This window comes from Electrona antarctica (genome assembly GCF_951216825.1).
Source record: "Electrona antarctica genome assembly, chromosome: 4".
In the NCBI taxonomy this organism is placed as follows: domain Eukaryota; kingdom Metazoa; phylum Chordata; class Actinopteri; order Myctophiformes; family Myctophidae; genus Electrona; species Electrona antarctica.
Window position 1 is genome coordinate 3,177,736 of NC_136809.1, and position 26,392 is coordinate 3,204,127.

At 49.0% G+C, this 26,392-nt stretch overlaps 1 protein-coding gene across 1 annotated transcript in view; it reads left to right on the plus strand.

Annotated features, from left to right (window-relative positions):
• The window catches only part of LOC306922158 (girdin-like), a gene marked incomplete at both ends in the record, with an annotated part of 136,363 nt that overhangs the window by 91,154 nt on the left and 18,817 nt on the right, over positions 1-26,392 (plus strand). Inside the window, 6 exons of the mRNA XM_079499554.1 lie at positions 4,919-5,196; positions 10,148-10,291; positions 11,897-12,083; positions 12,822-12,967; positions 20,507-20,599; positions 21,617-21,908. Of these exons, the coding sequence (XP_079355680.1) occupies positions 4,919-5,196; positions 10,148-10,291; positions 11,897-12,083; positions 12,822-12,967; positions 20,507-20,599; positions 21,617-21,908 (1,140 nt within the window). The remainder of the gene's footprint in view (positions 1-4,918; positions 5,197-10,147; positions 10,292-11,896; positions 12,084-12,821; positions 12,968-20,506; positions 20,600-21,616; positions 21,909-26,392) is intronic.

A 26,392-nucleotide genomic window follows, 5' to 3' on the forward strand; every position in this document is an offset into this window, starting at 1 on the left:
ACCCCAAAACGCTCTTCTCCACTGTCAGCAACCTGCTCAAACCCATGGATACCACCACCTCCTCCTTCACTACCAGTAAATGTGAATCATTTCTCAAATTTTTTCAAACCAAAATAGACAACATTCACTCTGAACTGGCCATCCCCTCCTCCACCACTCCCCCGGATCCTGAACCTACCCCCCCTCTGTTCTCTGGTCAACCACTCACTATCTTCACCGAGATCACCACATCTGACCTATCCACCATAACCTCCGGCATGAAGGCATCCACTTGCACCCTGGATCCCATGCCCTCCTCCCTAGTTATGGCCTGCCTCCCAGCTCTCTCCACAACCATCACCAAAATCATTAACACCTCCCTGTCCACTGGTTTCATCCCACCTGCCCTTAAACTGGCTGCTGTCACCCCCATTCTCAAAAAACCCGGACTAGACCCTGACACCCCCAACAACTACCGCCCCATCTCCAACCTCCCCTTCATCTCCAAAATCCTAGAAAGAGCAGTCGCCTCCCAACTTAAATCACACCTGGACTCAAACAACCTCTACGAAACATTCCAATCTGGTTTCCGCTCAATGCACAGCACAGAAACAGCCCTCCTCAAAGTCACCAACGACATTTGACTCTCCGCTGACTCTGGTTCCCTCTCCATCCTCATCCTCCTGGACCTCTCTGCCGCTTTTGACACCATCAATCACTCCACCCTCATCTCACGCCTTCAGTCCTCCCTTGGAATAACACACACTGCCCTCTCCTGGCTGAAATCATACCTTTCTGACCGCCACCAGTTCATCTCCATCAACAACTGTCACTCCTCCACTGCCCCAGTCACCCACGGCGTCCCCCAGGGCTCTGTACTTGGTCCTCTCCTTTTCATTATCTATATTCTACCACTTGGGCAAATCCTCCGTCACCACAACCTCCAGTTCCACTGCTACACCGATGACACACAACTGTACCTCTCCACCAAGACCATCACTGCTGCCACCCACTCCACCCTCACCACCTGCCTCAGTGATATTAAAACATGGATGCAAAATAACTTTTTAAAACTCAACTGCAACAAATCAGAAATCCTAGTCATCGGCCCTAACTCTCTCACCAGCTCCACCCAGAACTTCACCCACAACATCGATGGCACCACTGTTACAACCTCCCCCCACATCCGTAACCTTGGTGTCACATTCGACTCCACCCTCTCATTCCTCCCCCACATAAACCAGATCATCAAAACCGCCTTCTTCCACCTCAGGAATATTGCCCGCCTCCGGCCCTCTCTGTCTTTCCCTGCTGCCGAAACCCTCATCCACGCATTCATCACATCCCGGATTGACTACTGCAACAGTATACTCAATGGCACCACCTCCAAAATCCTCAACAAACTACAACACGTTCAAAACTCCGCTGCCCGCCTGCTCACCAGTACACGCTCCAGAGACCACATTACACCCGTCCTCCATGACCTACACTGGCTTCCCGTCAAACAAAGAATTCACTACAAAATCCTGCTCACCACCTACAAAGCTCTCAATAACCTGGCTCCCCCCTACCTCTCCGATCTTCTTGAACCATATGTCCCCCTCCTACAGATTTTGTCCAAACATCACGCAAATTGGTACACAGTCTCTCTAGAGCCATTCAACGAAACGGTTCTTTCAGATTTCTCAGACTCCATCCTGATTGGCTAAGATTGGCTTCCAAAGTTTGCAGGAGTGCTCAGTTTCAAACAAAATGCTGCAAATCATGGACACATCGTGTGATTTCCGTGAAATTGTGCACGCACATTCCCACTAGGCCGAGAAAGAAATGCCACATGAACATTTTCAACTCAGCCTCATGGTGGCGCTATAACTCGCCGAAAAGTGTTTTTACCTCTAACTGCACGGATCTGTGGATAACTTTGTATGCCAACTCCCTAGAGGCCAAGGAAAAACCTTTGCCTGGAATTTTTCACATCTGCTCTTTATAGCGCCACCAGGAGGCCGACATATGTAAAACACATTTTCTAATATTACTCCTTCAGATTTTATCCAAATTTCACGTAATTCGGTACACATGCTATCCATAGCCATGTGATCAAGACACATTTGTTTGATTTCTCATAATCCACCTTCATTGCCTACAATTGGCTTCTAAACCTTTCAGGAGTAGCCCGCTTTGTACCCGTTTTGTACAAATTGCCACAATTACTCAACGCAGCGTCCGATTGCGGTGAAACTGTGCATGCATATTCCCACTAGGCTGAGGAAGAAATGCCACTTGACAGTTTTCAAATCAGCCTCATGGTGGCGCTACAACAGGCCAAGCCGCGTCACACACACACATACACACACACACACACACACACACACACACACACACACACACACACACACACACACACACACACACACACACACACACACACACACACACACACACACACACACACACACACACACACAAACATCCTCCTGGTGGAGACCTGTGCCAGAAGGGCACTTTTTCTAGTTTTTATTATTGTCCTCCGACGACGACGACAACGGACTCAACGTTAGCACTCGTCCCCTGCTGAACACTGCTGCTGGTGCTCATGAAGGGTTCGTCCCCTGCTGAACACTGCTGCTGGTGCTCATGAAGGGTTCATCCCCTGCTGAACACTGCTGCTGGTGCTCATGAAGGGTTCATCCCCTGCTGAACACTGCTGCTGGTGCTCATGAAGGGTTCATCCCCTGCTGAACACTGCTGCTGGTGCTCATGAAGGGTTCATCCCCTGCTGAACACTGCTGCTGGTGCTCATGAAGGGTTCATCCCCTGCTGAACACTGCTGCTGGTGCTCATGAAGGGTTCATCCCCTGCTGAACACTGCTGCTGGTGCTCATGAAGGGTTCATCCCCTGCTGAACACTGCTGCTGGTGCTCATGAAGGGTTCATCCCCTGCTGAACACTGCTGCTGGTGCTCATGAAGGGTTCATCCCCTGCTGAACACTGCTGCTGGTGCTCATGAAGGGTTCATCCCCTGCTGAACACTGCTGCTGGTGCTCATGAAGGGTTCATCCCCTGCTGAACACTGCTGCTGGTGCTCATGAAGGGTTCATCCCCTGCTGAACACTGCTGCTGGTGCTCATGAAGGGTTCATCCCCTGCTGAACACTGCTGCTGGTGCTCATGAAGGGTTCATGAACTAGACTTGATTTGGGCTTGGACCCACCAAATAAATCACTCATTCTCTTCTGAGCCATGTTGACAACAACAACACACACATTCAGGCTGACCGGAGAATGTCAAATCCGTGCGCCCCGTGCGTAAAGGTAACCGGAAATAGCGTCAGCAGCAGAGCAGTAGCCTCGGAAACCCAGACGTTTTTATTTCCAGGGAGAAAAAGCAGAGCAGAGACGATGATAACCCCCCCCCCAAAAAAAGTCACACAAATGTAGTTTAAGAATACTATTTATTTTATCCTCCAACCAGTCCACTTTTTATTTATATAAATAATAACGTGACATTATATATTTTTTTAAATTTCCTTTTTTTTGGTAGACTACTGCACATTCATGTCATGAATAATAATTTAAGAAATCATAGCAGATTATATGAGTTAAAAAAAAAGGATCTCAATTCCACAGCTGTGGAACAAACTTCCAGCTGTAGTACACATGGCCGGCCTGTAGATGGCCACCAAAAAAAAGAAAAAGCTTATTCTGGTATTTCACACAGGTGTTGCCAAATAACTAATTATCTTGCCAGTCAGATGCGCATATGACATATCTAGGTCATATCCATTTAATCAGCAGAGCAGTGCTGCTTCTCTCTCTGAGTCTGCACACACTGACTGACCAGCTAAAATGTATGCCTACTTTAAAACATAATATGACACACCTTGGATTAATTCTTCTGAAAACTAGCAGCAAGCACAAAGTAAGTGATTCACACAGGTGGGCAAGCCGGGCATTATTGGAAATGGATGCAATGCACGAATTAGTAGCCTATTTATTTTTTAACACGCAGCATCCCTCTCTCTCTCCCTCTCTCTCTCTCTCGCTCCCTCTCCCTCTCTCTCTCCGCGCGTGCCGCCGCGCTCACACACACATAGACAAACATATTTAGTGGGGGATATTAGTGGGGGCGCAATGCGCCGGTTCATTTTAATCTGCTGGAGCAGCAGCTCCGTTTGCTCAATGGCTCAGGCGCCACTGGTAAGCGGTTGTTAGATGCCTCGGTTCAAATGTTACGCGCCTATGTTAAGTTTATCAACTTTATCTTGGTTCCGATACCTTTACTTTTTTAAATAAACTCCATTTCTACCAGCGCAGGGATAGCTTTCCTCGGAACCTCGTCTCGAGCCAAACCGTAGCAGCGTAGATATAGAGGTTCCAAACGGAGTTAGAGCATGTAGCGAACCCAAGCCAGAGGATGGTGAGAAGCGTACTGACACTTTTATTGACACTCAGCCTTAAGGTAACTCTCCACCACACCGACGTTGGGCACGGAAGGAGTTGGATAGAGTCATTCACTTCCTTGTTTACGGCACCGACAAACCTTTTGATCAGAACGCTGATGTCCTAATTTCGGGATGTCCCGATCACGTTATTTTGCTCCTGATCCGTTTCCGATCATTTGATTTTGATAGAAAAAAATTAAAAAATAAAATAAATATATTTGTATTGTATTGTATTGTATTGTATAGCAGATCTACAAGCTCATAGCGCGCCACCGAGTGTATTGTATTGTATTGTATTGTATTGTATTGTATTGTATTGTATTGTATTGTATTTTATTTTATTTTTTATAGAACACTTATGCCATATAAATCACAGCATCCAGTCTAATATCATGACATGGATATAATATTCATACTGTAATACTATCACGTGATCGGATCAGTACGACCCTAATAACAACCAAACCAGTAAACCTTGTTTCTCGTCCGACCCCTGCAGGTGGAGAAGTCGACGCTGAGCGCCCAGTGCGCGTCCCTCCTGGCCCAGAGCGCCCAGCTGGAGCGGCAGCAGTCGGGCGTGGAGGGCGAGCGCGAGGGCGCCGTGCGCGAGCGCGAGGAGCTGCGCGGCGTCTACGAGCAGCTGCTGCGCGACCACGAGCGGCTGGCGGCCGTGCACGAGCGCCAGGCCATGGAGTACGAGGCCCTGATGGGCAAGCACGGCTGCCTGAAGAACGCACACCGCACCCTAGAGCTGGAGCACCGCACACTGCAAGACAGGTAACACACTGCACACTGCAAGACAGGTAACACACTGCACACTGCAAGACAGGTAACACACTGCACACTGCAAGACAGGTAACGCACTGCAAGACAGGTAACACACTGCACACTGCACAACAGGTAACACACTGCACACTGCAAGACAGGTAACACACTGCACACTGCAAGACAGGTAACACACTGCACACTGCAAGACAGGTAACACACTGCACACTGCACACTGCAAGACAGGTAACACACTGCACACTGCAAGACAGGTAACACACTGCACACTGCACACTGCAAGACAGGTAACACACTGCACACTGCAAGACAGGTAACACACTGCACACTGCAAGACAGGTAACACACTGCACACTGCAAGACAGGTAACACACTGCACACTGCAAGACAGGTAACACACTGCACACTGCACGACAGGTAACACACTGCACACTGCACACTGCAAGACAGGTAACACACTGCACACTGCAAGACAGGTAACACACTGCAAGACAGGTAACACACTGCAAGACAGGTAACACACTGCAAGACAGGTAACACACTGCACACTGCAAGACAGGTAACACACTGCAAGACAGGTAACACACTGCACACTGCAAGACAGGTAACACACTGCAAGACAGGTAACACACTGCACACTGCAAGACAGGTAACACACTGCAAGACAGGTAACACACTGCACACTGCAAGACAGGTAACACACTGCAAGACAGGTAACACACTGCACACTGCAAGACAGGTAACACACTGCACACTGCAAGACAGGTAACACACTGCACACTGCACACTGCAAGACAGGTAACACACTGCAAGACAGGTAACACACTGCACACTGGAGCTGTTCAGCTTAGAGATGTCCCGATACTGTATCGATATCGGCCCTTATTTGGTCATATCGGGGCATATCGGTATCTGCGAATATGCCAGTCTAACCAGCGATCCCACACAGGGGTAAGGGGTCGACACTATGCCAGTCTAACCAGCGATCCCACACAGGGGTAAGGGGTCGACACTATGCCAGTCTAACCAGTGATCCAACACAGGGGTAAGGGGTCGACACTATGCCAGTCTAACCACCGATCCCACACAGGGGTAAGGGGTCGACACTATGCCAGTCTAACCACCGATCCCACACAGGGGTAAGGGGTCGACACTATGCCAGTCTAACCACCGATCCCACACAGGGGTAAGGGGTCGACTCTATGCCAGTCTAACCACCGATCCCACACAGGGGTAAGGGGTCGACACTATGCCAGTCAAACCAGTGATCCCACACAGGGGTAAGGGGTCGACACTATGCCAGTCTAACCAGTGATCCCACACAGGGGTAAGGGGTCGACACTATGCCAGTCTAACCAGTGATCCCACACAGGGGTAAGGGGTCGACACTATGCCAGTCTAACCAGTGATCCCACACAGGGGTAAGGGGTCGACACTATGCCAGTCTAACCAGTGATCCCACACAGGGGTAAGGGGTCGACACTATGCCAGTCTAACCAGTGATCCCACACAGGGGTAAGGGGTCGACACTATGCCAGTCTAACCAGTGATCCCACACAGGGGTAAGGGGTCGACACTATGCCAGTCTAACCAGTGATCCCACAAAGGGGTAAGGGGTTGACACTATGCCAGTCTAACCAGTGATCCCACACAGGGGTAAGGGGTTGACACTATGCCAGTCTAACCAGTGATCCCACACAGGGGTAAGGGGTTGACACTATGCCAGTCTAACCAGTGATCCCACACAGGGGTAAGGGGTTGACACTATGCCAGTCTAACCAGTGATCCCACACAGGGGTAAGGGGTTGACACTATGCCAGTCTAACCAGTGATCCGACACAGGGGTAAGGGGTTGACACTATGCCAGTCTAACCAGTGATCCGACACAGGGGTAAGGGGTCGACACTATGCCAGTCTAACCAGTGATCCGACACAGGGGTAAGGGGTCGACACTATGCCAGTCTAACCAGTGATCCGACACAGGGGTAAGGGGTCGACACTATGCCAGTCTAACCACCGATCCCACACAGGGGTAAGGGGTCGACACTATGGCAGTCTAACCAGTGATCCCACACAGGGGTAAGGGGTCGACACTATGGCAGTCTAACCAGCGATCCCACACAGGGGTAAGGGGTCGACACTATGCCAGTCTAACCACCGATCCCACACAGGGGTAAGGGGTCGACACTATGGCAGTCTAACCAGCGATCCCACACAGGGGTAAGGGGTTGACACTATGGCAGTCTAACCAGCGATCCCACACAGGGGTAAGGGGTCGACACTATGCCAGTCTAACCACCGATCCCACACAGGGGTAAGCGGTCGACACTATGCCAGTCTAACCAGCGATCCCACACAGGGGTAAGGGGTCGACACTATGGCAGTCTAACCAGCGATCCCACACAGGGGTAAGGGGTCGACACTATGGCAGTCTAACCAGCGATCCCACACAGGGGTAAGGGGTCGACACTATGCCAGTCTAACCACCGATCCCACACAGGGGTAAGGGGTCGACACTATGCCAGTCTAACCACCGATCCCACACAGGGGTAAGGGGTCGACACTATGCCAGTCTAACCACCGATCCCACACAGGGGTAAGGGGTCGACACTATGCCAGTCTAACCACCGATCCCACACAGGGGTAAGGGGTCGACACTATACCAGTCTAACCACCGATCCCACACAGGGGTAAGGGGTCGACACTATGGCAGTCTAACCAGTGATCCCACACAGGGGTAAGGGGTCGACACTATGCCAGTCTAACCACCGATCCGACACAGGGGTAAGGGGTCGACACTATGCCAGTCTAACCACCGATCCGACACAGGGGTAAGGGGTCGACACTATGCCAGTCTAACCAGCGATCCCACACAGGGGTAAGGGGTCGACACTATGGCAGTCTAACCAGCGATCCCACACAGGGGTAAGGGGTCGACACTATGCCAGTCTAACCACCGATCCGACACAGGGGTAAGGGGGTTGACACTATGCCAGTCTAACCACCGATCCCACACAGGGGTAAGGGGTCGACACTATGCCAGTCTAACCAGCGATCCCACACAGGGGTAAGGGGTCGACACTATGCCAGTCTAACCACCGATCCGACACAGGGGTAAGGGGGTTGACACTATGCCAGTCTAACCACCGATCCGACACAGGGGTAAGGGGTCGACACTATGCCAGTCTAACCAGATCCCACACAGGGGTAAGGGGTTGACACTATGCCAGTCTAACCAGTGATGCGACACAGGGGTAAGGGGTCGACACTATGCCAGTCTAACCAGTGATCCCACACAGGGGTAAGGGGTCGACACTATACCAGTCTAACCACCGATCCGACACAGGGGTAAGGGGTCGACACTATGCCAGTCTAACCAGTGATCCCACACAGGGGTAAGGGGTCGACACTATACCAGTCTAACCACCGATCCCACACAGGGGTAAGGGGTTGACACTATGCCAGTCTAACCACCGATCCCACACAGGGGTAAGGGGTCGACACTATGCCAGTCTAACCACCGATCCCACACAGGGGTAAGGGGTCGACACTATGCCAGTCTAACCACCGATCCGACACAGGGGTAAGGGGTCGACACTATGCCAGTCTAACCACCGATCCGACACAGGGGTAAGGGGTCGACACTATGCCAGTCTAACCAGTGATCCGACAAAGGGGTAAGGGGTCGACACTATGCCAGTCTAACCACCGATCCGACACAAGGGTAAGGGGTCGACACTATGCCAGTCTAACCAGTGATCCGACACAGGGTTAAGGGGTCGACACTATGCCAGTCTAACCAGTGATCCGACACAGGGTTAAGGGGTCGACACTATGCCAGTCTAACCAGTGATCCGACACAGGGGTAAGGGGTCGACACTATGCCAGTCTAACCACCGATCCGACACAGGGGTAAGGGGTCGACACTATGCCAGTCTAACCAGCGATCCCACACAGGGGTAAGGGGTTGACACTATGCCAGTCTAACCAGTGATCCGACACAGGGGTAAGGGGTCGACACTATGCCAGTCTAACCAGTGATCCGACACAGGGGTAAGGGGTCGACACTATGGCAGTCTAACCAGCGATCCCACACAGGGGTAAGGGGTCGACACTATGCCAGTCTAAACAGCGATCCCACACAGGGGTAAGGGGTCGACACTATGCCAGTCTAACCAGCGATCCGACACAGGGGTAAGGGGTCGACACTATGCCAGTCTAACCAGCGATCCGACACAGGGGTAAGGGGTCGACACTATGCCAGTCTAACCACCGATCCGACACAGGGGTAAGGGGTCGACACTATGGCAGGTAAATAAAGTGACATGTGGAGTTTGTTTTCGAGTTGCCCAAACTGTAAGTGCACATTTGAGTGAGGAGTCTGCTATAAACACAACACCAGATATATAGCTAGATAGCTATAAACACAACACCAGATATATATAGATAGCTATAAACACAACACGATATATATAGCTAGATAGCTATAAACACAACACCAGATATATAGCTAGATAGCTATAAACACAACACCAGATATATAGCTACATAGCTATAAACACAACATGAGATATATAGCTAGATAGCTAGTATAAACACCACACCAAATAGCTAGATAGCTATAAACACAACACGAGATATATAGCTACATAGCTATAAACACAACACCAGATATATAGCTAGATGGCTATAAACACCACACCAGATAGCTAGATAGCTATAAACACCACACCAGATAGCTAGATAGCTATAAACACAACATGAGATATATAGCTAGATAGCTATAAACACAACATGAGATATATAGCTAGATAGCTATAAACACAACACCAGATATATAGCTAGATAGCTATAAACACAACATGAGATCACAACACTGGTATCGGTATTCGGTATCGGCTAACTGTGTGTGTGTGTGTGTGTGTGTGTGTGTGTGTACATTCAGGTACAACAGTCTGCTGCAGCAGAGGGCCAAGCTGGAGGACCTGCAGAAAGCCCTGAGGGAGGAGCAGGAGAAGATGAGTCTGGAGAAGGAGCAGCACCGCATGAGCGCTGCGGAGTGTAGGAGGCTCCGAGATGAGAAGGACTGGTGAGACGCACGCACGCACGCACGCACGCACGCACGCACGCACGCACGCACGCACGTAGGCACGCACGCACGCACGCACGCACGCACGCACGCACGCACGCAGGCACGCACGCACGCACGCACGCACGCACGCACGCACGCACGCACGCACGCACGCACGCACCAAGGGGTCGACTAGTGGATTTACTAGTCGACTAGTTGAATATTCGACTAGTTGCTTAAAGCCCTATGACAGGCCTAGCACTCCTCCCTCTCCCCTCTCTCCTTCCTCAACCGCTCCTCTAAGGCTGAACCAGACGTATAGCGCTAACCGCTAACCGCTCTGCCCTCTCCTCTAAGGCTGAAACAGACGTATAGCGCTAACCGCTAACCTCTCTGCCCTCTCCCCTCCTCTAAGGCTGAAACAGACGTATAGCGCTAACCGCTAACCGCTCTGCCCTCTCCTCTAAGGCTGAACCAGACGTATAGCGCTAACCGCTAACCGCTCTGCCCTCTCCCCTCCTCTAAGGCAGAACCAGACGTATAGCGCTAACCGCTCTGCCCTCTCCTGTAAGGCTGAACCAGACATATAGCGCTAACCGCTAACCGCTCTGCCCTCTCCCCTCCTCTAAGGCAGAACCAGACGTATAGCGCTAACCGCTAACCGCTCTGCCCTCTCCTCTAAGGCTGAACCAGACGTATATCGCTAACCGCTAACCGATCTGCCCTCTCCCCTCCTCTAAGGCTGAACCAGACGTATAGCGCTAACCGCTAACCGCTCTGCCCTCTCCCCTCCTCTAAGGCTGAACCAGACGTATAGCGCTAACCGCTAACCGCTCTGCCCTCTCCCCTCCTCTAAGGCTGAACCAGACGTATAGCGCTAACCGCTCTGCCCCCTCCTCTAAGGCTGAACCAGACGTATAGCGCTAACCGCTAACCGCTCTGCCCTCTCCTCTCCTCTAAGGCTGAACCAGATGTATAGCGCTAACCGCTAACCGCTCTGCCCTCTCCTCTAAGGCTGAACCAGACGTATAGCGCTAACCGCTAACCTCTCTGCCCTCTCCCCTCTTCTAAGGCTGAACCAGACGTATAGCGCTAACCACTAACCGCTCTGCCCTCTCCTCTCCTCTAAGGCTGAACCAGACGTATAGCGCTAACCGCTAACCGCTCTGCCCTCTCCTCTAAGGCTGAACCAGACGTATAGCGCTAACCGCTAACCTCTCTGCCCTCTCCTCTCCTCTAAGGCTGAACCAGACGTATAGCGCTAACCGCTCTGCCCTCTCCTCTAAGGCTGAACCAGACGTATAGCGCTAACCGCTAACGTCTCTGCCCTCTCCCCTCCTCTAAGGCTGAACCAGACGTATAGCGCTAACCACTAACCGCTCTGCCCTCTCCTCTCCTCTAAGGCTGAACCAGACGTATAGCGCTAACCGCTCTGCCCTCTCCTCTAAGGCTGAACCAGACGTATAGCGCTAACCGCTAACGTCTCTGCCCTCTCCCCTCCTCTAAGGCTGAACCAGACGTATAGCGCTAACCACTAACCGCTCTGCCCTCTCCCCTCCTCTAAGGCTGAACCAGACGTATAGCGCTAACCACTAACCGCTCTGCCCTCTCCTCTCCTCTAAGGCTGAACCAGACGTACCGACAGCTCCTGAAGGACAGCGAGGAGCTCTCGGCCGACCACAAGCAGCTGAAGAGCCAGCTGAACGCCGTCAAGCTGGAGCACACGCACCTCGGAGCAGACTTCTCCAAGCTGAGAGAGCAGTGCCAGCAGCTGGACATCACCTCCACCAAGCTCACCAACCAGTGCGAGGTACTATAGGGTGTAAAAACGTGTATGTCACCAAGGGGGGGGGGCGGCGTCTGAAAAGCTAGCGGCGGCCTTCTTTTGGGCTTTAAACTCTAGCCCACATCACTCAGAATAGAGTGACGGTGGTATGTTTTTGTAAATATTGAGCTTGTTCTTGGCGACAACATAGTGAACCAACACCAGGACGTCGGGCCCAAATACCTTACAAGGACAAGGAAAATGTTGTGAACATACACGGCTGTGCTTAGATACTTTGTTGTTCTACGTCTTTTTGTAAATCTGCACCATTGTGAGGTCAGTTTAAAAAAACGTATACAAGCACACCGGATAGTCGCTCAATGTAAACAAACCAGACAAGCCAACAAGTATGGCGGCCGCTACCACGTGACACATATGTTGACGCCCCCTCAAGGAGATGTTGGTACGCTCTATGCACGTGTTATAGTATATTATATTACCCATCTTCCGCCGCAGTCTGAAAACCCACCTCTTCAGACTCCATCTTAGCCCATATAGCACTTGCCCTAGCCTGGACCTCCTACAGGCATAGGCTCAACTTTTAAATAGCACTTTATGTAGACATGACACTCTATAGTGTATACACGTATAGTTTCATTATTATTCCACTGTATTCCACATAGCTTACGTATGATTCATGATGACTATTTTTTATGTATTTTATGCATGCATGTGTGCGTGCGTGCGTGCGTGCGTGCGTGCGTGCGTGCGTGCGATCTCCAGCTGCTGGGTCAGCTCAAAGGGAACCTGGAGGAGGAGAACCGTCACCTGCTGAGTCAGATCCAGAGCCTGATGCTGCAGAACAAGACGCTGCTGGAGCAGACCATGGAGAGCAAGGACCTGTTCCATGTGGAGCAGAGGCAGTACATGTAAGATCTACTATAACAAGGACCTGTTCCATGTGGAGCAGAGGCAATACATGTAAGATCTACTATAACAAGGACCTGTTCCATGTGGAGCAGAGGCAGTACATGTAAGATCTACTATAACAAGGACCTGTTCCATGTGGAGCAGAGGCAGTACATGTAAGATCTACTATAACAAGGACCTGTTCCATGTGGAGCAGAGGCAGTACATGTAAGATCTATTATAACAGGGACCTGTTCCTTGTGGAGCAGAGGCAATACATGTAAGATCTACTATAACAAGGACCTGTTCCATGTGGAGCAGAGGCAGTACATGTAAGATCTACTATAACAAGGACCTGTTCCTTGTGGAGCAGAGGCAGTACATGTAAGATCTATTATAACAGGGACCTGTTCCATGTGGAGCAGAGGCAGTACATGTAAGATCTATTATAACAAGGACCTGTTCCATGTGGAGCAGAGGCAGTACATGTAAGATCTATTATAACAGGGACCTGTTCCATGTGGAGCAGAGGCAGTACATGTAAGATCTATTATAACAAGGACCTGTTCCTTGTGGAGCAGAGGCAGTACATGTAAGATCTATTATAACAAGGACCTGTTCCATGTGGAGCAGAGGCAGTACATGTAAGATCTATTATAACAGGGACCTGTTCCATGTGGAGCAGAGGCAGTACATGTAAGATCTATTATAACAAGGACCTGTTCCATGTGGAGCAGAGGCAGTACATGTAAGATCTACTATAACAAGGACCTGTTCCATGTGGAGCAGAGGCAGTACATGTAAGATCTATTATAACAAGGACCTGTTCCATGTGGAGCAGAGGCAGTACATGTAAGATCTACTATAACAAGGACCTGTTCCATGTGGAGCAGAGGCAATACATGTAAGATCTATTATAACAGGGACCTGTTCCATGTGGAGCAGAGGCAGTACATGTAAGATCTACTATAACAAGGACCTGTTCCTTGTGGAGCAGAGGCAGTACATGTAAGATCTATTATAACAAGGACCTGTTCCATGTGGAGCAGAGGCAGTACATGTAAGATCTATTATAACAGGGACCTGTTCCATGTGGAGCAGAGGCAATACATGTAAGATCTACACTGTAACATTATAACAAGGACCTGTTCCTTGTGGAGCAGAGGCAGTACATGTAAGATCTACACTGTAACATTATAACAAGGACCTGTTCCATGTGGAGCAGAGGCAGTACGTGTAAGATCTATTATAACAAGGACCTGTTCCTTGTGGAGCAGAGGCAGTACATGTAAGATCTATTATAACAAGGACCTGTTCCATGTGGAGCAGAGGCAGTACATGTAAGATCTATTATAACAGGGACCTGTTCCATGTGGAGCAGAGGCAGTACATGTAAGATCTATTATAACAAGGACCTGTTCCATGTGGAGCAGAGGCAGTACATGTAAGATCTATTATAACAGGGACCTGTTCCATGTGGAGCAGAGGCAGTACATGTAAGATCTATTATAACAGGGACCTGTTCCTTGTGGAGCAGAGGCAGTACATGTAAGATCTACTATAACAAGGACCTGTTCCATGTGGAGCAGAGGCAGTACATGTAAGATCTACTATAACAAGGACCTGTTCCATGTGGAGCAGAGGCAGTACATGTAAGATCTATTATAACAGGGACCTGTTCCATGTGGAGCAGAGGCAGTACATGTAAGATCTACTATAACAAGGACCTGTTCCATGTGGAGCAGAGGCAGTACATGTAAGATCTATTATAACAAGGACCTGTTCCATGTGGAGCAGAGGCAGTACATGTAAGATCTATTATAACAAGGACCTGTTCCATGTGGAGCAGAGGCAGTACATGTAAGATCTATTATAACAGGGACCTGTTCCATGTGGAGCAGAGGCAGTACATGTAAGATCTATTATAACAAGGACCTGTTCCATGTGGAGCAGAGGCAGTACATGTAAGATCTATTATAACAGGGACCTGTTCCATGTGGAGCAGAGGCAGTACATGTAAGATCTACTATAACAAGGACCTGTTCCATGTGGAGCAGAGGCAGTACATGTAAGATCTACTATAACAAGGACCTGTTCCTTGTGGAGCAGAGGCAGTACATGTAAGATCTATTATAACAGGGACCTGTTCCATGTGGAGCAGAGGCAGTACATGTAAGATCTACACTGTAACATTATAACAGGGACCTGTTCCTTGTGGAGCAGAGGCAGTACATGTAAGATCTATTATAACAAGGACCTGTTCCATGTGGAGCAGAGGCAGTACATGTAAGATCTACTATAACAAGGACCTGTTCCATGTGGAGCAGAGGCAGTACATGTAAGATCTATTATAACAGGGACCTGTTCCATGTGGAGCAGAGGCAGTACATGTAAGATCTATTATAACAAGGACCTGTTCCATGTGGAGCAGAGGCAGTACATGTAAGATCTATTATAACAAGGACCTGTTCCATGTGGAGCAGAGGCAATACATGTAAGATCTATTATAACAAGGACCTGTTCCATGTGGAGCAGAGGCAGTACATGTAAGATCTATTATAACAGGGACCTGTTCCATGTGGAGCAGAGGCAGTACATGTAAGATCTATTATAACAGGGACCTGTTCCATGTGGAGCAGAGGCAATACATGTAAGATCTACTATAACAAGGACCTGTTCCATGTGGAGCAGAGGCAGTACATGTAAGATCTACTATAACAAGGACCTGTTCCATGTGGAGCAGAGGCAGTACATGTAAGATCTATTATAACAGGGACCTGTTCCATGTGGAGCAGAGGCAGTACATGTAAGATCTATTATAACAAGGACCTGTTCCATGTGGAGCAGAGGCAGTACATGTAAGATCTATTATAACAGGGACCTGTTCCATGTGGAGCAGAGGCAGTACATGTAAGATCTATTATAACAAGGACCTGTTCCATGTGGAGCAGAGGCAGTACATGTAAGATCTATTATAACAAGGACCTGTTCCATGTGGAGCAGAGGCAGTACATGTAAGATCTATTATAACAAGGACCTGTTCCATGTGGAGCAGAGGCAGTACATGTAAGATCTATTATAACAGGGACCTGTTCCATGTGGAGCAGAGGCAGTACATGTAAGATCTATTATAACAAGGACCTGTTCCATGTGGAGCAGAGGCAGTACATGTAAGATCTATTATAACAAGGACCTGTTCCATGTGGAGCAGAGGCAGTACATGTAAGATCTATTATAACAGGGACCTGTTCCATGTGGAGCAGAGGCAGTACATGTAAGATCTATTATAACAGGGACCTGTTCCATGTGGAGCAGAGGCAGTACATGTAAGATCTATTATAACAAGGACCTGTTCCATGTGGAGCAGAGGCAGTACATGTAAGATCTATTATAACAAGGACCTGTTCCATGTGGAGCAGAGGCAGTACATGTAAGATCTATTATAACAGGGACCTGTTCCATGTGGAGCAGAGGCAGTACATGTAAGATCTATTATAACAAGGACCTGTTCCATGTGGAGCAGAGGCAATACATGTAAGATCTATTATAACAAGGACCTGTTCCATGTGGAGCAGAGGCAGTACATGTAAGATCTATTATAACAGGGACCTGTTCCATGTGGAGCAGAGGCAGTACATGTAAGATCTATTATAACAGGGACCTGTTCCTTGTGGAGCAGAGGCAGTACATGTAAGATCTACTATAACAGGGACCTGTTCCATGTGGAGCAGAGGCAGTACATGTAAGATCTATTATAACAGGGACCTGTTCCTTGTGGAGCAGAGGCAGTACATGTAAGATCTACTATAACAGGGACCTGTTCCATGTGGAGCAGAGGCAGTACATGTAAGATCTATTATAACAAGGACCTGTTCCATGTGGAGCAGAGGCAGTACATGTAAGATCTATTATAACAGGGACCTGTTCCATGTGGAGCAGAGGCAGTACATGTAAGATCTACTATAACAAGGACCTGTTCCATGTGGAGCAGAGGCAGTACATGTAAGATCTATTATAACAAGGACCTGTTCCATGTGGAGCAGAGGCAATACATGTAAGATCTATTATAACAGGGACCTGTTCCTTGTGGAGCAGAGGCAGTACATGTAAGATCTATTATAACAAGGACCTGTTCCTTGTGGAGCAGAGGCAGTACATGTAAGATCTACTATAACAGGGACCTGTTCCATGTGGAGCAGAGGCAGTACATGTAAGATCTATTATAACAAGGACCTGTTCCTTGTGGAGCAGAGGCAGTACATGTAAGATCTATTATAACAGGGACCTGTTCCTTGTGGAGCAGAGGCAGTACATGTAAGATCTATTATAACAAGGACCTGTTCCATGTGGAGCAGAGGCAGTACATGTAAGATCTATTATAACAAGGACCTGTTCCATGTGGAGCAGAGGCAGTACATGTAAGATCTATTATAACAAGGACCTGTTCCTTGTGGAGCAGAGGCAGTACATGTAAGATCTATTATAACAGGGACCTGTTCCATGTGGAGCAGAGGCAGTACATGTAAGATCTATTATAACAAGGACCTGTTCCTTGTGGAGCAGAGGCAGTACATGTAAGATCTATTATAACAGGGACCTGTTCCATGTGGAGCAGAGGCAGTACATGTAAGATCTATTATAACAAGGACCTGTTCCATGTGGAGCAGAGGCAGTACATGTAAGATCTATTATAACAAGGACCTGTTCCATGTGGAGCAGAGGCAGTACATGTAAGATCTATTATAACAAGGACCTGTTCCATGTGGAGCAGAGGCAATACATGTAAGATCTATTATAACAAGGACCTGTTCCATGTGGAGCAGAGGCAGTACATGTAAGATCTATTATAACAAGGACCTGTTCCATGTGGAGCAGAGGCAGTACATGTAAGATCTACTATAACAAGGACCTGTTCCATGTGGAGCAGAGGCAGTACATGTAAGATCTATTATAACAAGGACCTGTTCCTTGTGGAGCAGAGGCAGTACATGTAAGATCTATTATAACAAGGACCTGTTCCATGTGGAGCAGAGGCAGTACATGTAAGATCTATTATAACAGGGACCTGTTCCATGTGGAGCAGAGGCAGTACATGTAAGATCTATTATAACAAGGACCTGTTCCTTGTGGAGCAGAGGCAGTACATGTAAGATCTACACTGTAACATTATAACAAGGACCTGTTCCATGTGGAGCAGAGGCAGTACATGTAAGATCTACACTGTAACATTATAACAAGGACCTGTTCCATGTGGAGCAGAGGCAGTACATGTAAGATCTACACTGTAACATTATAACAAGGACCTGTTCCTTGTGGAGCAGAGGCAGTACATGTAAGATCTACACTGTAACATTATAACAAGGACCTGCTCCATGTGGAGCAGAGGCAGTACATGTAAGATCTACTGGAACATTATATAACCAATAACTAGGGATGTCCCGATACCGAGTGCCACGCTACGAGCTTGTAGATCTGCTATTTTTGAAAAATCGTGAAAATGTGGCGCAAATCTTTGAATATATATTCTTTCAGAGCGAACGCGGCCAATAATTCTGGGGGTCCTTGGCATGAAAATGTTTTGAGAACGACTGACACAGAAACATGGGGTTTTCAGAAAACTGTCAGGATTTAGGAGGATCTGTAGAATCGACCTCAGGTATAAATGGGTCAAAGTGCTCTAAAACAAACATTGAAAGTCCATAGACCTGGTTGCCATTATGATGTCATTTTTAAAGCCATCTATTGGAGGGGCTAGCACACCTCAAACATTTGAATCAAATTAGATAAGACATTTAATGTGTATCTATGTTCTATAGTTTCTATAATTGAACAGCAAGATATATGTCCGCTTTTACTCTGTCCGTTCCGGAGAAAAATCAGGAGACATATTTTTGCTTGCTTACCTCGCCATCGTTACGATAACAATCGCTTGATGATCCCCTCGCGTTCATATTTTGAACGAGAGGCAGGTCAGCAGTCAGAAATGAAGAGCTTAGTATATCCATCTGATCAAAACCACGGAGAGCTCCCTAGATTAGGAGATACGAGGGATTCTTTCTGCAGCGGTAAACACGGAAGTGACCGGGACCGTGGATGTGCGAAGAGCGAAGAGTATGGTGGCCTCTTGGAGGCCAACTAAAACAAAGAGTATGGTGGCCTCTTGGAGGCCAACTAAAACAAAGAGTATGGTGGCCTCTTGGAGGCCAACTAAAACAAAGAGTATGGTGGCCTCTTGGAGGCCAACTAAAACAAAGAGTATGGTGGCCTCTTGGAGGCCAACTAAAACAAAGAGAGTATGGTGGCCTCTTGGAGGCCAACTAAAACAAAGAGTATGGTGGCCTCTTGGAGGCCAACTAAAACAAAGAGTATGGTGGCCTCTTGGAGGCCAACTAAAACAAAGAGAGTATGGTGGCCTCTTGGAGGCCAACTAAAACAAAGAGTATGGTGGCCTCTTGGAGGCCAACTAAAACAAAGAGTATGGTGGCCTCTTGGAGGCCAACTAAAACAAAGAGTATGGTGGCCTCTTGGAGGCCAACTAAAACAAAGAGTATGGTGGCCTCTTGGAGGCGAAAAAAAAAAAGAACAAATTTCAGAATGGGTTAAGAACAGCACGAACCTCTGGTCTAAATCACAGCACAAAACAAGGGCATGTCGGTTTGCATCTTTGTGCCAAAAGTACAAGACATCACAGCCAGTCTATTTGGAGCTTCCAAAAGAGCAGAGTGTTCCCAGAACACAGAACACGGCCTAAAGCCGCCGTGGGACCGCCGGGCCGGGCTGCCGTGGGACCGCCGGGCCGGGCTGCCGTGGGGCCGGCCGCCGTGGGACCGCCGGGCCGGGCTGCGTGGGACCGCCGGGCCGGGCTGCGTGGGACCGCCGGGCCGGGCTGCGTGTGGATTATTGATGCTCTGCTGTGGGTAACGGGTTACATAAAGAAAGAAAGAAAGAAAGTTGAGTGACCTAAAAGTGTGTGCTGTTTTGCCAAGGCTGGCCTATATTCATCGATACAGGGTGCATTTGGTTCCATTTGTCCACTCTCAGAGTTAAATTAACATTGATTTTACAATATAAATTGGGGGTCCCAGAGATAGAAAAGCCATTAAATGGGGGTCCGTAGACTAATGCATGTCAAACTGGGGGTTGAGAATCACTGCTACAGCCATAAACATCTTCTCTTATGGGGGTCCCTGGCATGTATTTTCTAATGGGGGTCCGTGGGGCTAATTAGTGTCAATGTGGGGGTCCTTGACATGAAAAGGTTTGGGAACCTCTGGTCTACTGTATGTAGCGGCCCTCGATTATGGACGAAGACCAAGTCGGATTTTACATAACCCTATTATTATATATTACTCTTCGCATGCTATTACCTTCCACTTTATATTTATGGTCAAACAAGTCATATTGTGAATGTCATTGTACTACGCACATTGTACTACGCACGCACGCACGCGCACACACACACACACACACACACACACACACACACACACACACACACACACACACACACACACACACACACAGTAACACCACCGAACCTGTGTGTCTGTGGCCTGCAGAGACAAACTCAACGAGCTGCGGAGGCAGAAGGAGAAGCTGGAGGAGAAGATCATGGACCAGTACAAGTTCTACGACCCCTCACCTCCACGCAGGTGAGATGATTAGCAGTCGTACTGGCGGAAAGTAACTACCTGTACTGTACTGTACTGTACTTAACTCTATCTCTACCGCTAGCTGTTAGCATAAACCCCAGTTCCCAGGGTCAGCGCACGCGTTCACTTTAAAAGATCCATTACTGTTACTTCATCTCGGATCAAAATATTGTACTTTTACTCCACTACAATAAAGTTACTAGTTGCTATTATTATATATTACCCATCTCAGCATACATAACCCTATTATTATATATTACCCATCTCAGCATACATAACCCTATTATTATATATTACCCATCTCAGCATACATAACCCTATTATTATATATTACCCATCTCAGCATACATAACCCTATTATTATGTATTACCCATCTCATCATACATAACCCTATTATTATGTATTACCCATCTCAGCATACATAACCCTATTATTATATATTACCCATCTCAGCATACATAACCCTATTATTATATATTACCCATCTCATCATACATAACCCTATTATTATATATTACCCATCTCAGCATACATAACCCTATTATTATATATTACCCATCTCAGCATACATAACCCTATTATTATATATTACCCATCTCATCATACATAACCCTATTATTATATATTACCCATCTCATCATACATAACCCTATTATTATATATTACCCATCTCAGCATACATAACCCTATTATTATATATTACCCATCTCAGCATACATAATCCTATTATTATATATTACCCATCTCAGCATACATAATCCTATTATTATATATTACCCATCTCATCATACATAACCCTATTATTATGTATTACCCATCTCAGCATACATAATCCTACAAGCTCACAATGTGTCACATTGTGTTTGTAAAACAAAAACGGAAGTCATTTTTAGAATCGTCCTCAGGTCTAAATGAGTTTTAACCAGATTCTGCCCCCCCCCCCGACCCCGCCCCTCTCTCTCTCTAATGTGCACCCTTCCTTCCTTCCTTCCTTCCTTCCTTCCTTCCTTCCTCAGACGCGTCAACTGGATCGCACTGAAGATGAAGAAGCTGATCAAGTCGCGGAGCCGCGAGCGCGTCACAGAGCGCAGCCTGCGCTCGCTGGCTACCCCGGCGTGCTCGGGCTCCTGCGAGGGGGGGCCCGGGGGGCCCGGGGGACAGCAGGACAACGGCTCCTTCGGCGGCTCCGACGAGTCCGGAGGGTCCACCTCGGCGGGCGACGCCCTGTCCCCACGCCGGAGCGCCAGTGAGTATCTCCACCACGACAGCAGACCCTCCTCCTCCTCTCCCGTTGACCACCGGGCAGAGGTGGGAGGAGCCCCCTCCCCCCCGCTGCCTCGGTGGTCCACCACCACAGCTAGGTCCCTCACCCCCCCCCCCCGCCATGAGCACCACTGTCACCATCGGCGGTGGCTCAGGGGTAGAGAGAGTGCCTGGATGGGAACCGCAAGGTTGCCAGTTCGAACCCGGGCTCCCCCAGAGTTACTGTCGAAGTGTCCTTGAGCAAGACACTGAACCCCTAATTGCTCCCGATGTGCTAGTTGGTGCCTTGCATGGTTTCCGCTGCCATCGGTGTATGAATGGGTGAATGTAATGCACATCTATGTAAAGCGCCTTGGATAAAGGCGCTATATAAATGCACCATTTACCATTTACCATCTGTCACCTTTGACCCTGTACGATGGTACCAGCTGAAAAGAGACGTATACGGCAGATCAAAACCTGCCCCTGAAAGCCCCTTCACCCATGCTATCGCGACAACGTTGTGACAATGTTGGGGGGGGGGGGTGAAGCGACAACGGGGGGGATGATTCATTCTATCGTGACAACGTTGTGACAATGTTGGGGGGGGGGGGGGGGGGGTGAAGCGACAACGGGGGGGATGATTCATTCTATTGTGACAACGTTGTGACAATGTTGGGGGGGGGGGGGGGGGGGGTGAAGCGACAACGGGGGGGATGATTCATTCTATTGTGACAACGTTGTGACAATGTTGGGGGGGGGGGGGATGAAGCGACAACGGGGGGGATGATTCATTCTATCGTGACAACGTTGTGACAATGTTGGGGGGGGGGGGGGGGGGGGATGAAGCGACAACGGGGGGGATGATTCATTCTATCGTGACAACGTTGTGACAATGTTGGGGGGGGGGGGGGGGGGGGTGAAGCGACAACGGGGGGGATGATTCATTCTATCGTGACAACGTTGTGACAATGTTGGGGGGGGGGGGGGGGGGGGTGAAGCGACAACGGGGGGGATGATTCATTCTATCGTGACAACGTTGTGACAATGTTGGGGGGGGGGGGGGGTGAAGCGACAACGGGGGGGATGATTCATTCTATTGTGACAACGTTGTGACAATGTTGGGGGGGGGGGGGGGGGATGAAGCGACAACGGGGGGGATGATTCATTCTATCGTGACAACGTTGTGACAATGTTGGGGGGGGGGGGGGGGGGGGTGAAGCGACAACGGGGGGGATGATTCATTCTATTGTGACAACGTTGTGACAATGTTGGGGGGGGGGGGGGGGGATGAAGCGACAACGGGGGGGATGATTCATTCTATCGCGACAACGTTGTGACAATGTTGGGGGGGGGGGGGGGGGGGGTGAAGCGACAACGGGGGGGGTGATTCATTCTATCGCGACAACGTTGTGACAATGTTGGGGGGGGGGGTGAAGCGACAACGGGGGGGATGATTCATTCTATCGTGACAACGTTGTGACAATGTTGGGGGGGGGGGGGGGGGGGTGAAGCGACAACGGGGGGGATGATTCATTCTATTGTGACAACGTTGTGACAATGTTGGGGGGGGGGGGGGGGGGATGAAGCGACAACGGGGGGGATGATTCATTCTATCGCGACAACGTTGTGACAATGTTGGGGGGGGGGGGGGGGGGGGGTGAAGCGACAACGGGGGGGGGGTGATTCATTCTATCGCGACAACGTTGTGACAATGTTGGGGGGGGGGGTGAAGCGACAACGGGGGGGATGATTCATTCTATCGCGACAACGTTGTGACAATGTTGGGGGGGGGGTGAAGCGACAACGGGGGGTTTGATTCATTCTATCGCGACAATGTTGTGACAATGTTGGGGGGGGGGGTGAAGCGACAACTCCGTCCTGAGCGCTGGGCGTTACTAATTGATAGGGCGGAGAACTCCGTCCTGAGCGCTGGGCGTTACTAATTGATAGGGCGGAGAACTCCGTCCTGAGCGCTGGGCGTTACTAATTGATAGGGCGGAGAACTCCGTCCTGAGCGCTGGGCGTTACTAATTGATAGGGCGGAGAACTCCGTCCTGTGCGCTGGGCGTTACTAATTGATAGGGCGGAGAACTCCGTCCTGTGCGCTGGGCGTTACTAATTGATAGGGCGGAGAACTCCGTCCTGAGCGCTGGGCGTTACTAATTGATAGGGCGGAGAACTCCGTCCTGTGCGCTGGCCGTTACTAATTGATAGGGCGGAGAACTCCGTCCTGTGCGCTGGGCGTTACTAATTGATAGAGCGGAGAACTCCGTCCTGAGCGCTGGGCGTTACTAATTGATAGGGCGGATAACTCCGTCCTGAGCGCTGGGCGTTACTAATTGATAGGGCGGAGAACTCCGTCCTGTGCGCTGGGCGTTACTAATTGATAGGGCGGAGAACTCCGTCCTGAGCGCTGGGCGTTACTAATTGATAGGGCAGAGAACTCCGTCCTGAGCGCTCAGCGTGTTACGTACAGTACAATGTACATCTCTTTACACATGGAGAACTCAAGGGGACGGTTCTCCCAGAGTGAACTAGGACCTGCGATCTAGGCTATAAATAAGTCTATAAGTATGAATTAAATGGCAAAATGGCAACATTACAAAGAGTTAAGTGTATAACTCTTTGCCACTGTGAGGAAATTGGTTTCTGTGTTTTTTACGAGCGCCCATCATTTAGTACTGTACTGTACTGTACTGTACTGTACTGTACTGTACTGTACTGTACTGTACTGTACTGTACTGTACTGTACTGTACTGTACTGTACTGTACGACCTGGAAAGAGAGAGAGAGAGAGAGAGAGAGAGAGAGAGAGAGAGACCTCCGTGTCAAAGGGACATGTCTGTTCTTAATACGCGATGACGCCTCACTTGAAAGCATGTCTTCTCTGAGATCTGACCCCGTTTGTCCAATGCCTGCATTGATGGACTGTACTGTGACAGTGATGTAAATAGGGTGCGTTTTGCGTCCCAAAACGCACTTTATAGTTTTGGGACGCAACCTCCGCTCATCCTCTGCGTCCTAGGGATGCACTACTGTACTCAGTCAGCATACACAGTAATAATAATCCACGTGAAAAAAAAAGAAATCGCGGGGGGAAAAAATGCGGTAAAACAATAATCTACGGACACGATCATTTTGCATGCCCGCATCGGACCTCATCCTATGTTATAAAAAATAAAATCCACTTAGGAATCGTTCTTGTAGAACCACTAGTCTGTAACAACATTGTCAACACAGCGCGCTGTGCGCCGCCATGTTGGCTCTGACTGAGCGCAGCCTCTAGACTAGAGCTGTTTAGAGACAGAGAGTGACGACAATGGAGTGATCAGTGACGCATGCAGCCCCACGAATAAGCAGTGAATGGAGATGTCGCAACTCTCTCAACTAAACGGCGCTGCCTCCGACAGAAATATTTAGGGGAACATGTTTTAGCGTGACAAGCAGACCCGATTCAATGGGAAACACACATTGTGTAACACACGCCGATATTTTGACTAAGTATAATAATTGCAACTGCAAACAACTTTTGGTTGGTTTAAGCTATGTTAAATCCACTGTTGCCCACTATTAGTATTTCTTACTGAGTTGTGCTTGCTAATACTACTAGCCTACATTAAAAATATACTGTATAGGCCTATTTGATATGTTTATATATTTTCTTTTTATAAAATAAAATAAAAAATGTTTTATTATTATTATTTTTGAGTGGTGCAACCACTCCCTTACGGAGCTATGTGTGTGGGTGGGTGGCTGGGTGTCTGGGTATGAGCACGAAAACAGCATGGTTGTTTTTCACCATCTGTGCGCAACCTAATAAACACACACGCACGTATTAACTGTATGCTTTCGGGGGTGCCAGTACATTACAGTACAGTAGAGGGGCCGCCACACGGTAACTCTGTCATTCTCAACCATTTCGGACGCGACGCGGCACGCCGGAACCGGCCCGGGCGTGTCTGGAACATCCCCCCCCCGCCCCGCCCCGCGAACCCCCACATGGAGTTGCATCCCCTCACTTCACACAGGTGTGATTTTTTTTGGGACTCATAAGAATTTTTTGGGACTCATTTGAATGACCACCTGTGCATCCCGGGACTCATTACATTGAAAACCTATTTACATCACTGCTGTGACGATGTGTGTGTCGACGGTGAACATGGCGTGACTCCATGAATATGTGTGTGTCGACAGTCTCAAAAACACCTCGACTCCAGGAGCGCTGGTCTCAAAAACACCTTGACTCCAGGAGCGCTGGTCTCAAAAACACCTCGACTCCAGGAGCGCTGGTCTCAAAAACACCTCGACTCCAGGAGCGCTGGTCTCAAAAACACCTCGACTCCAGGAGCGCTGGTCTCAAAAACACCTCGACTCCAGGAGCGCTGGTCTCAAAAACACCTCGACTCCAGGAGCGCTGGTCTCAAAAACACCTCGACTCCAGGAGCGCTGGTCTCAAAAACACCTCGACTCCAGGAGCGCTGGTCTCAAAAACACCTCGACTCCAGGAGCGCTGGTCTCAAAAACACCTCGACTCCAGGAGCGCTGGT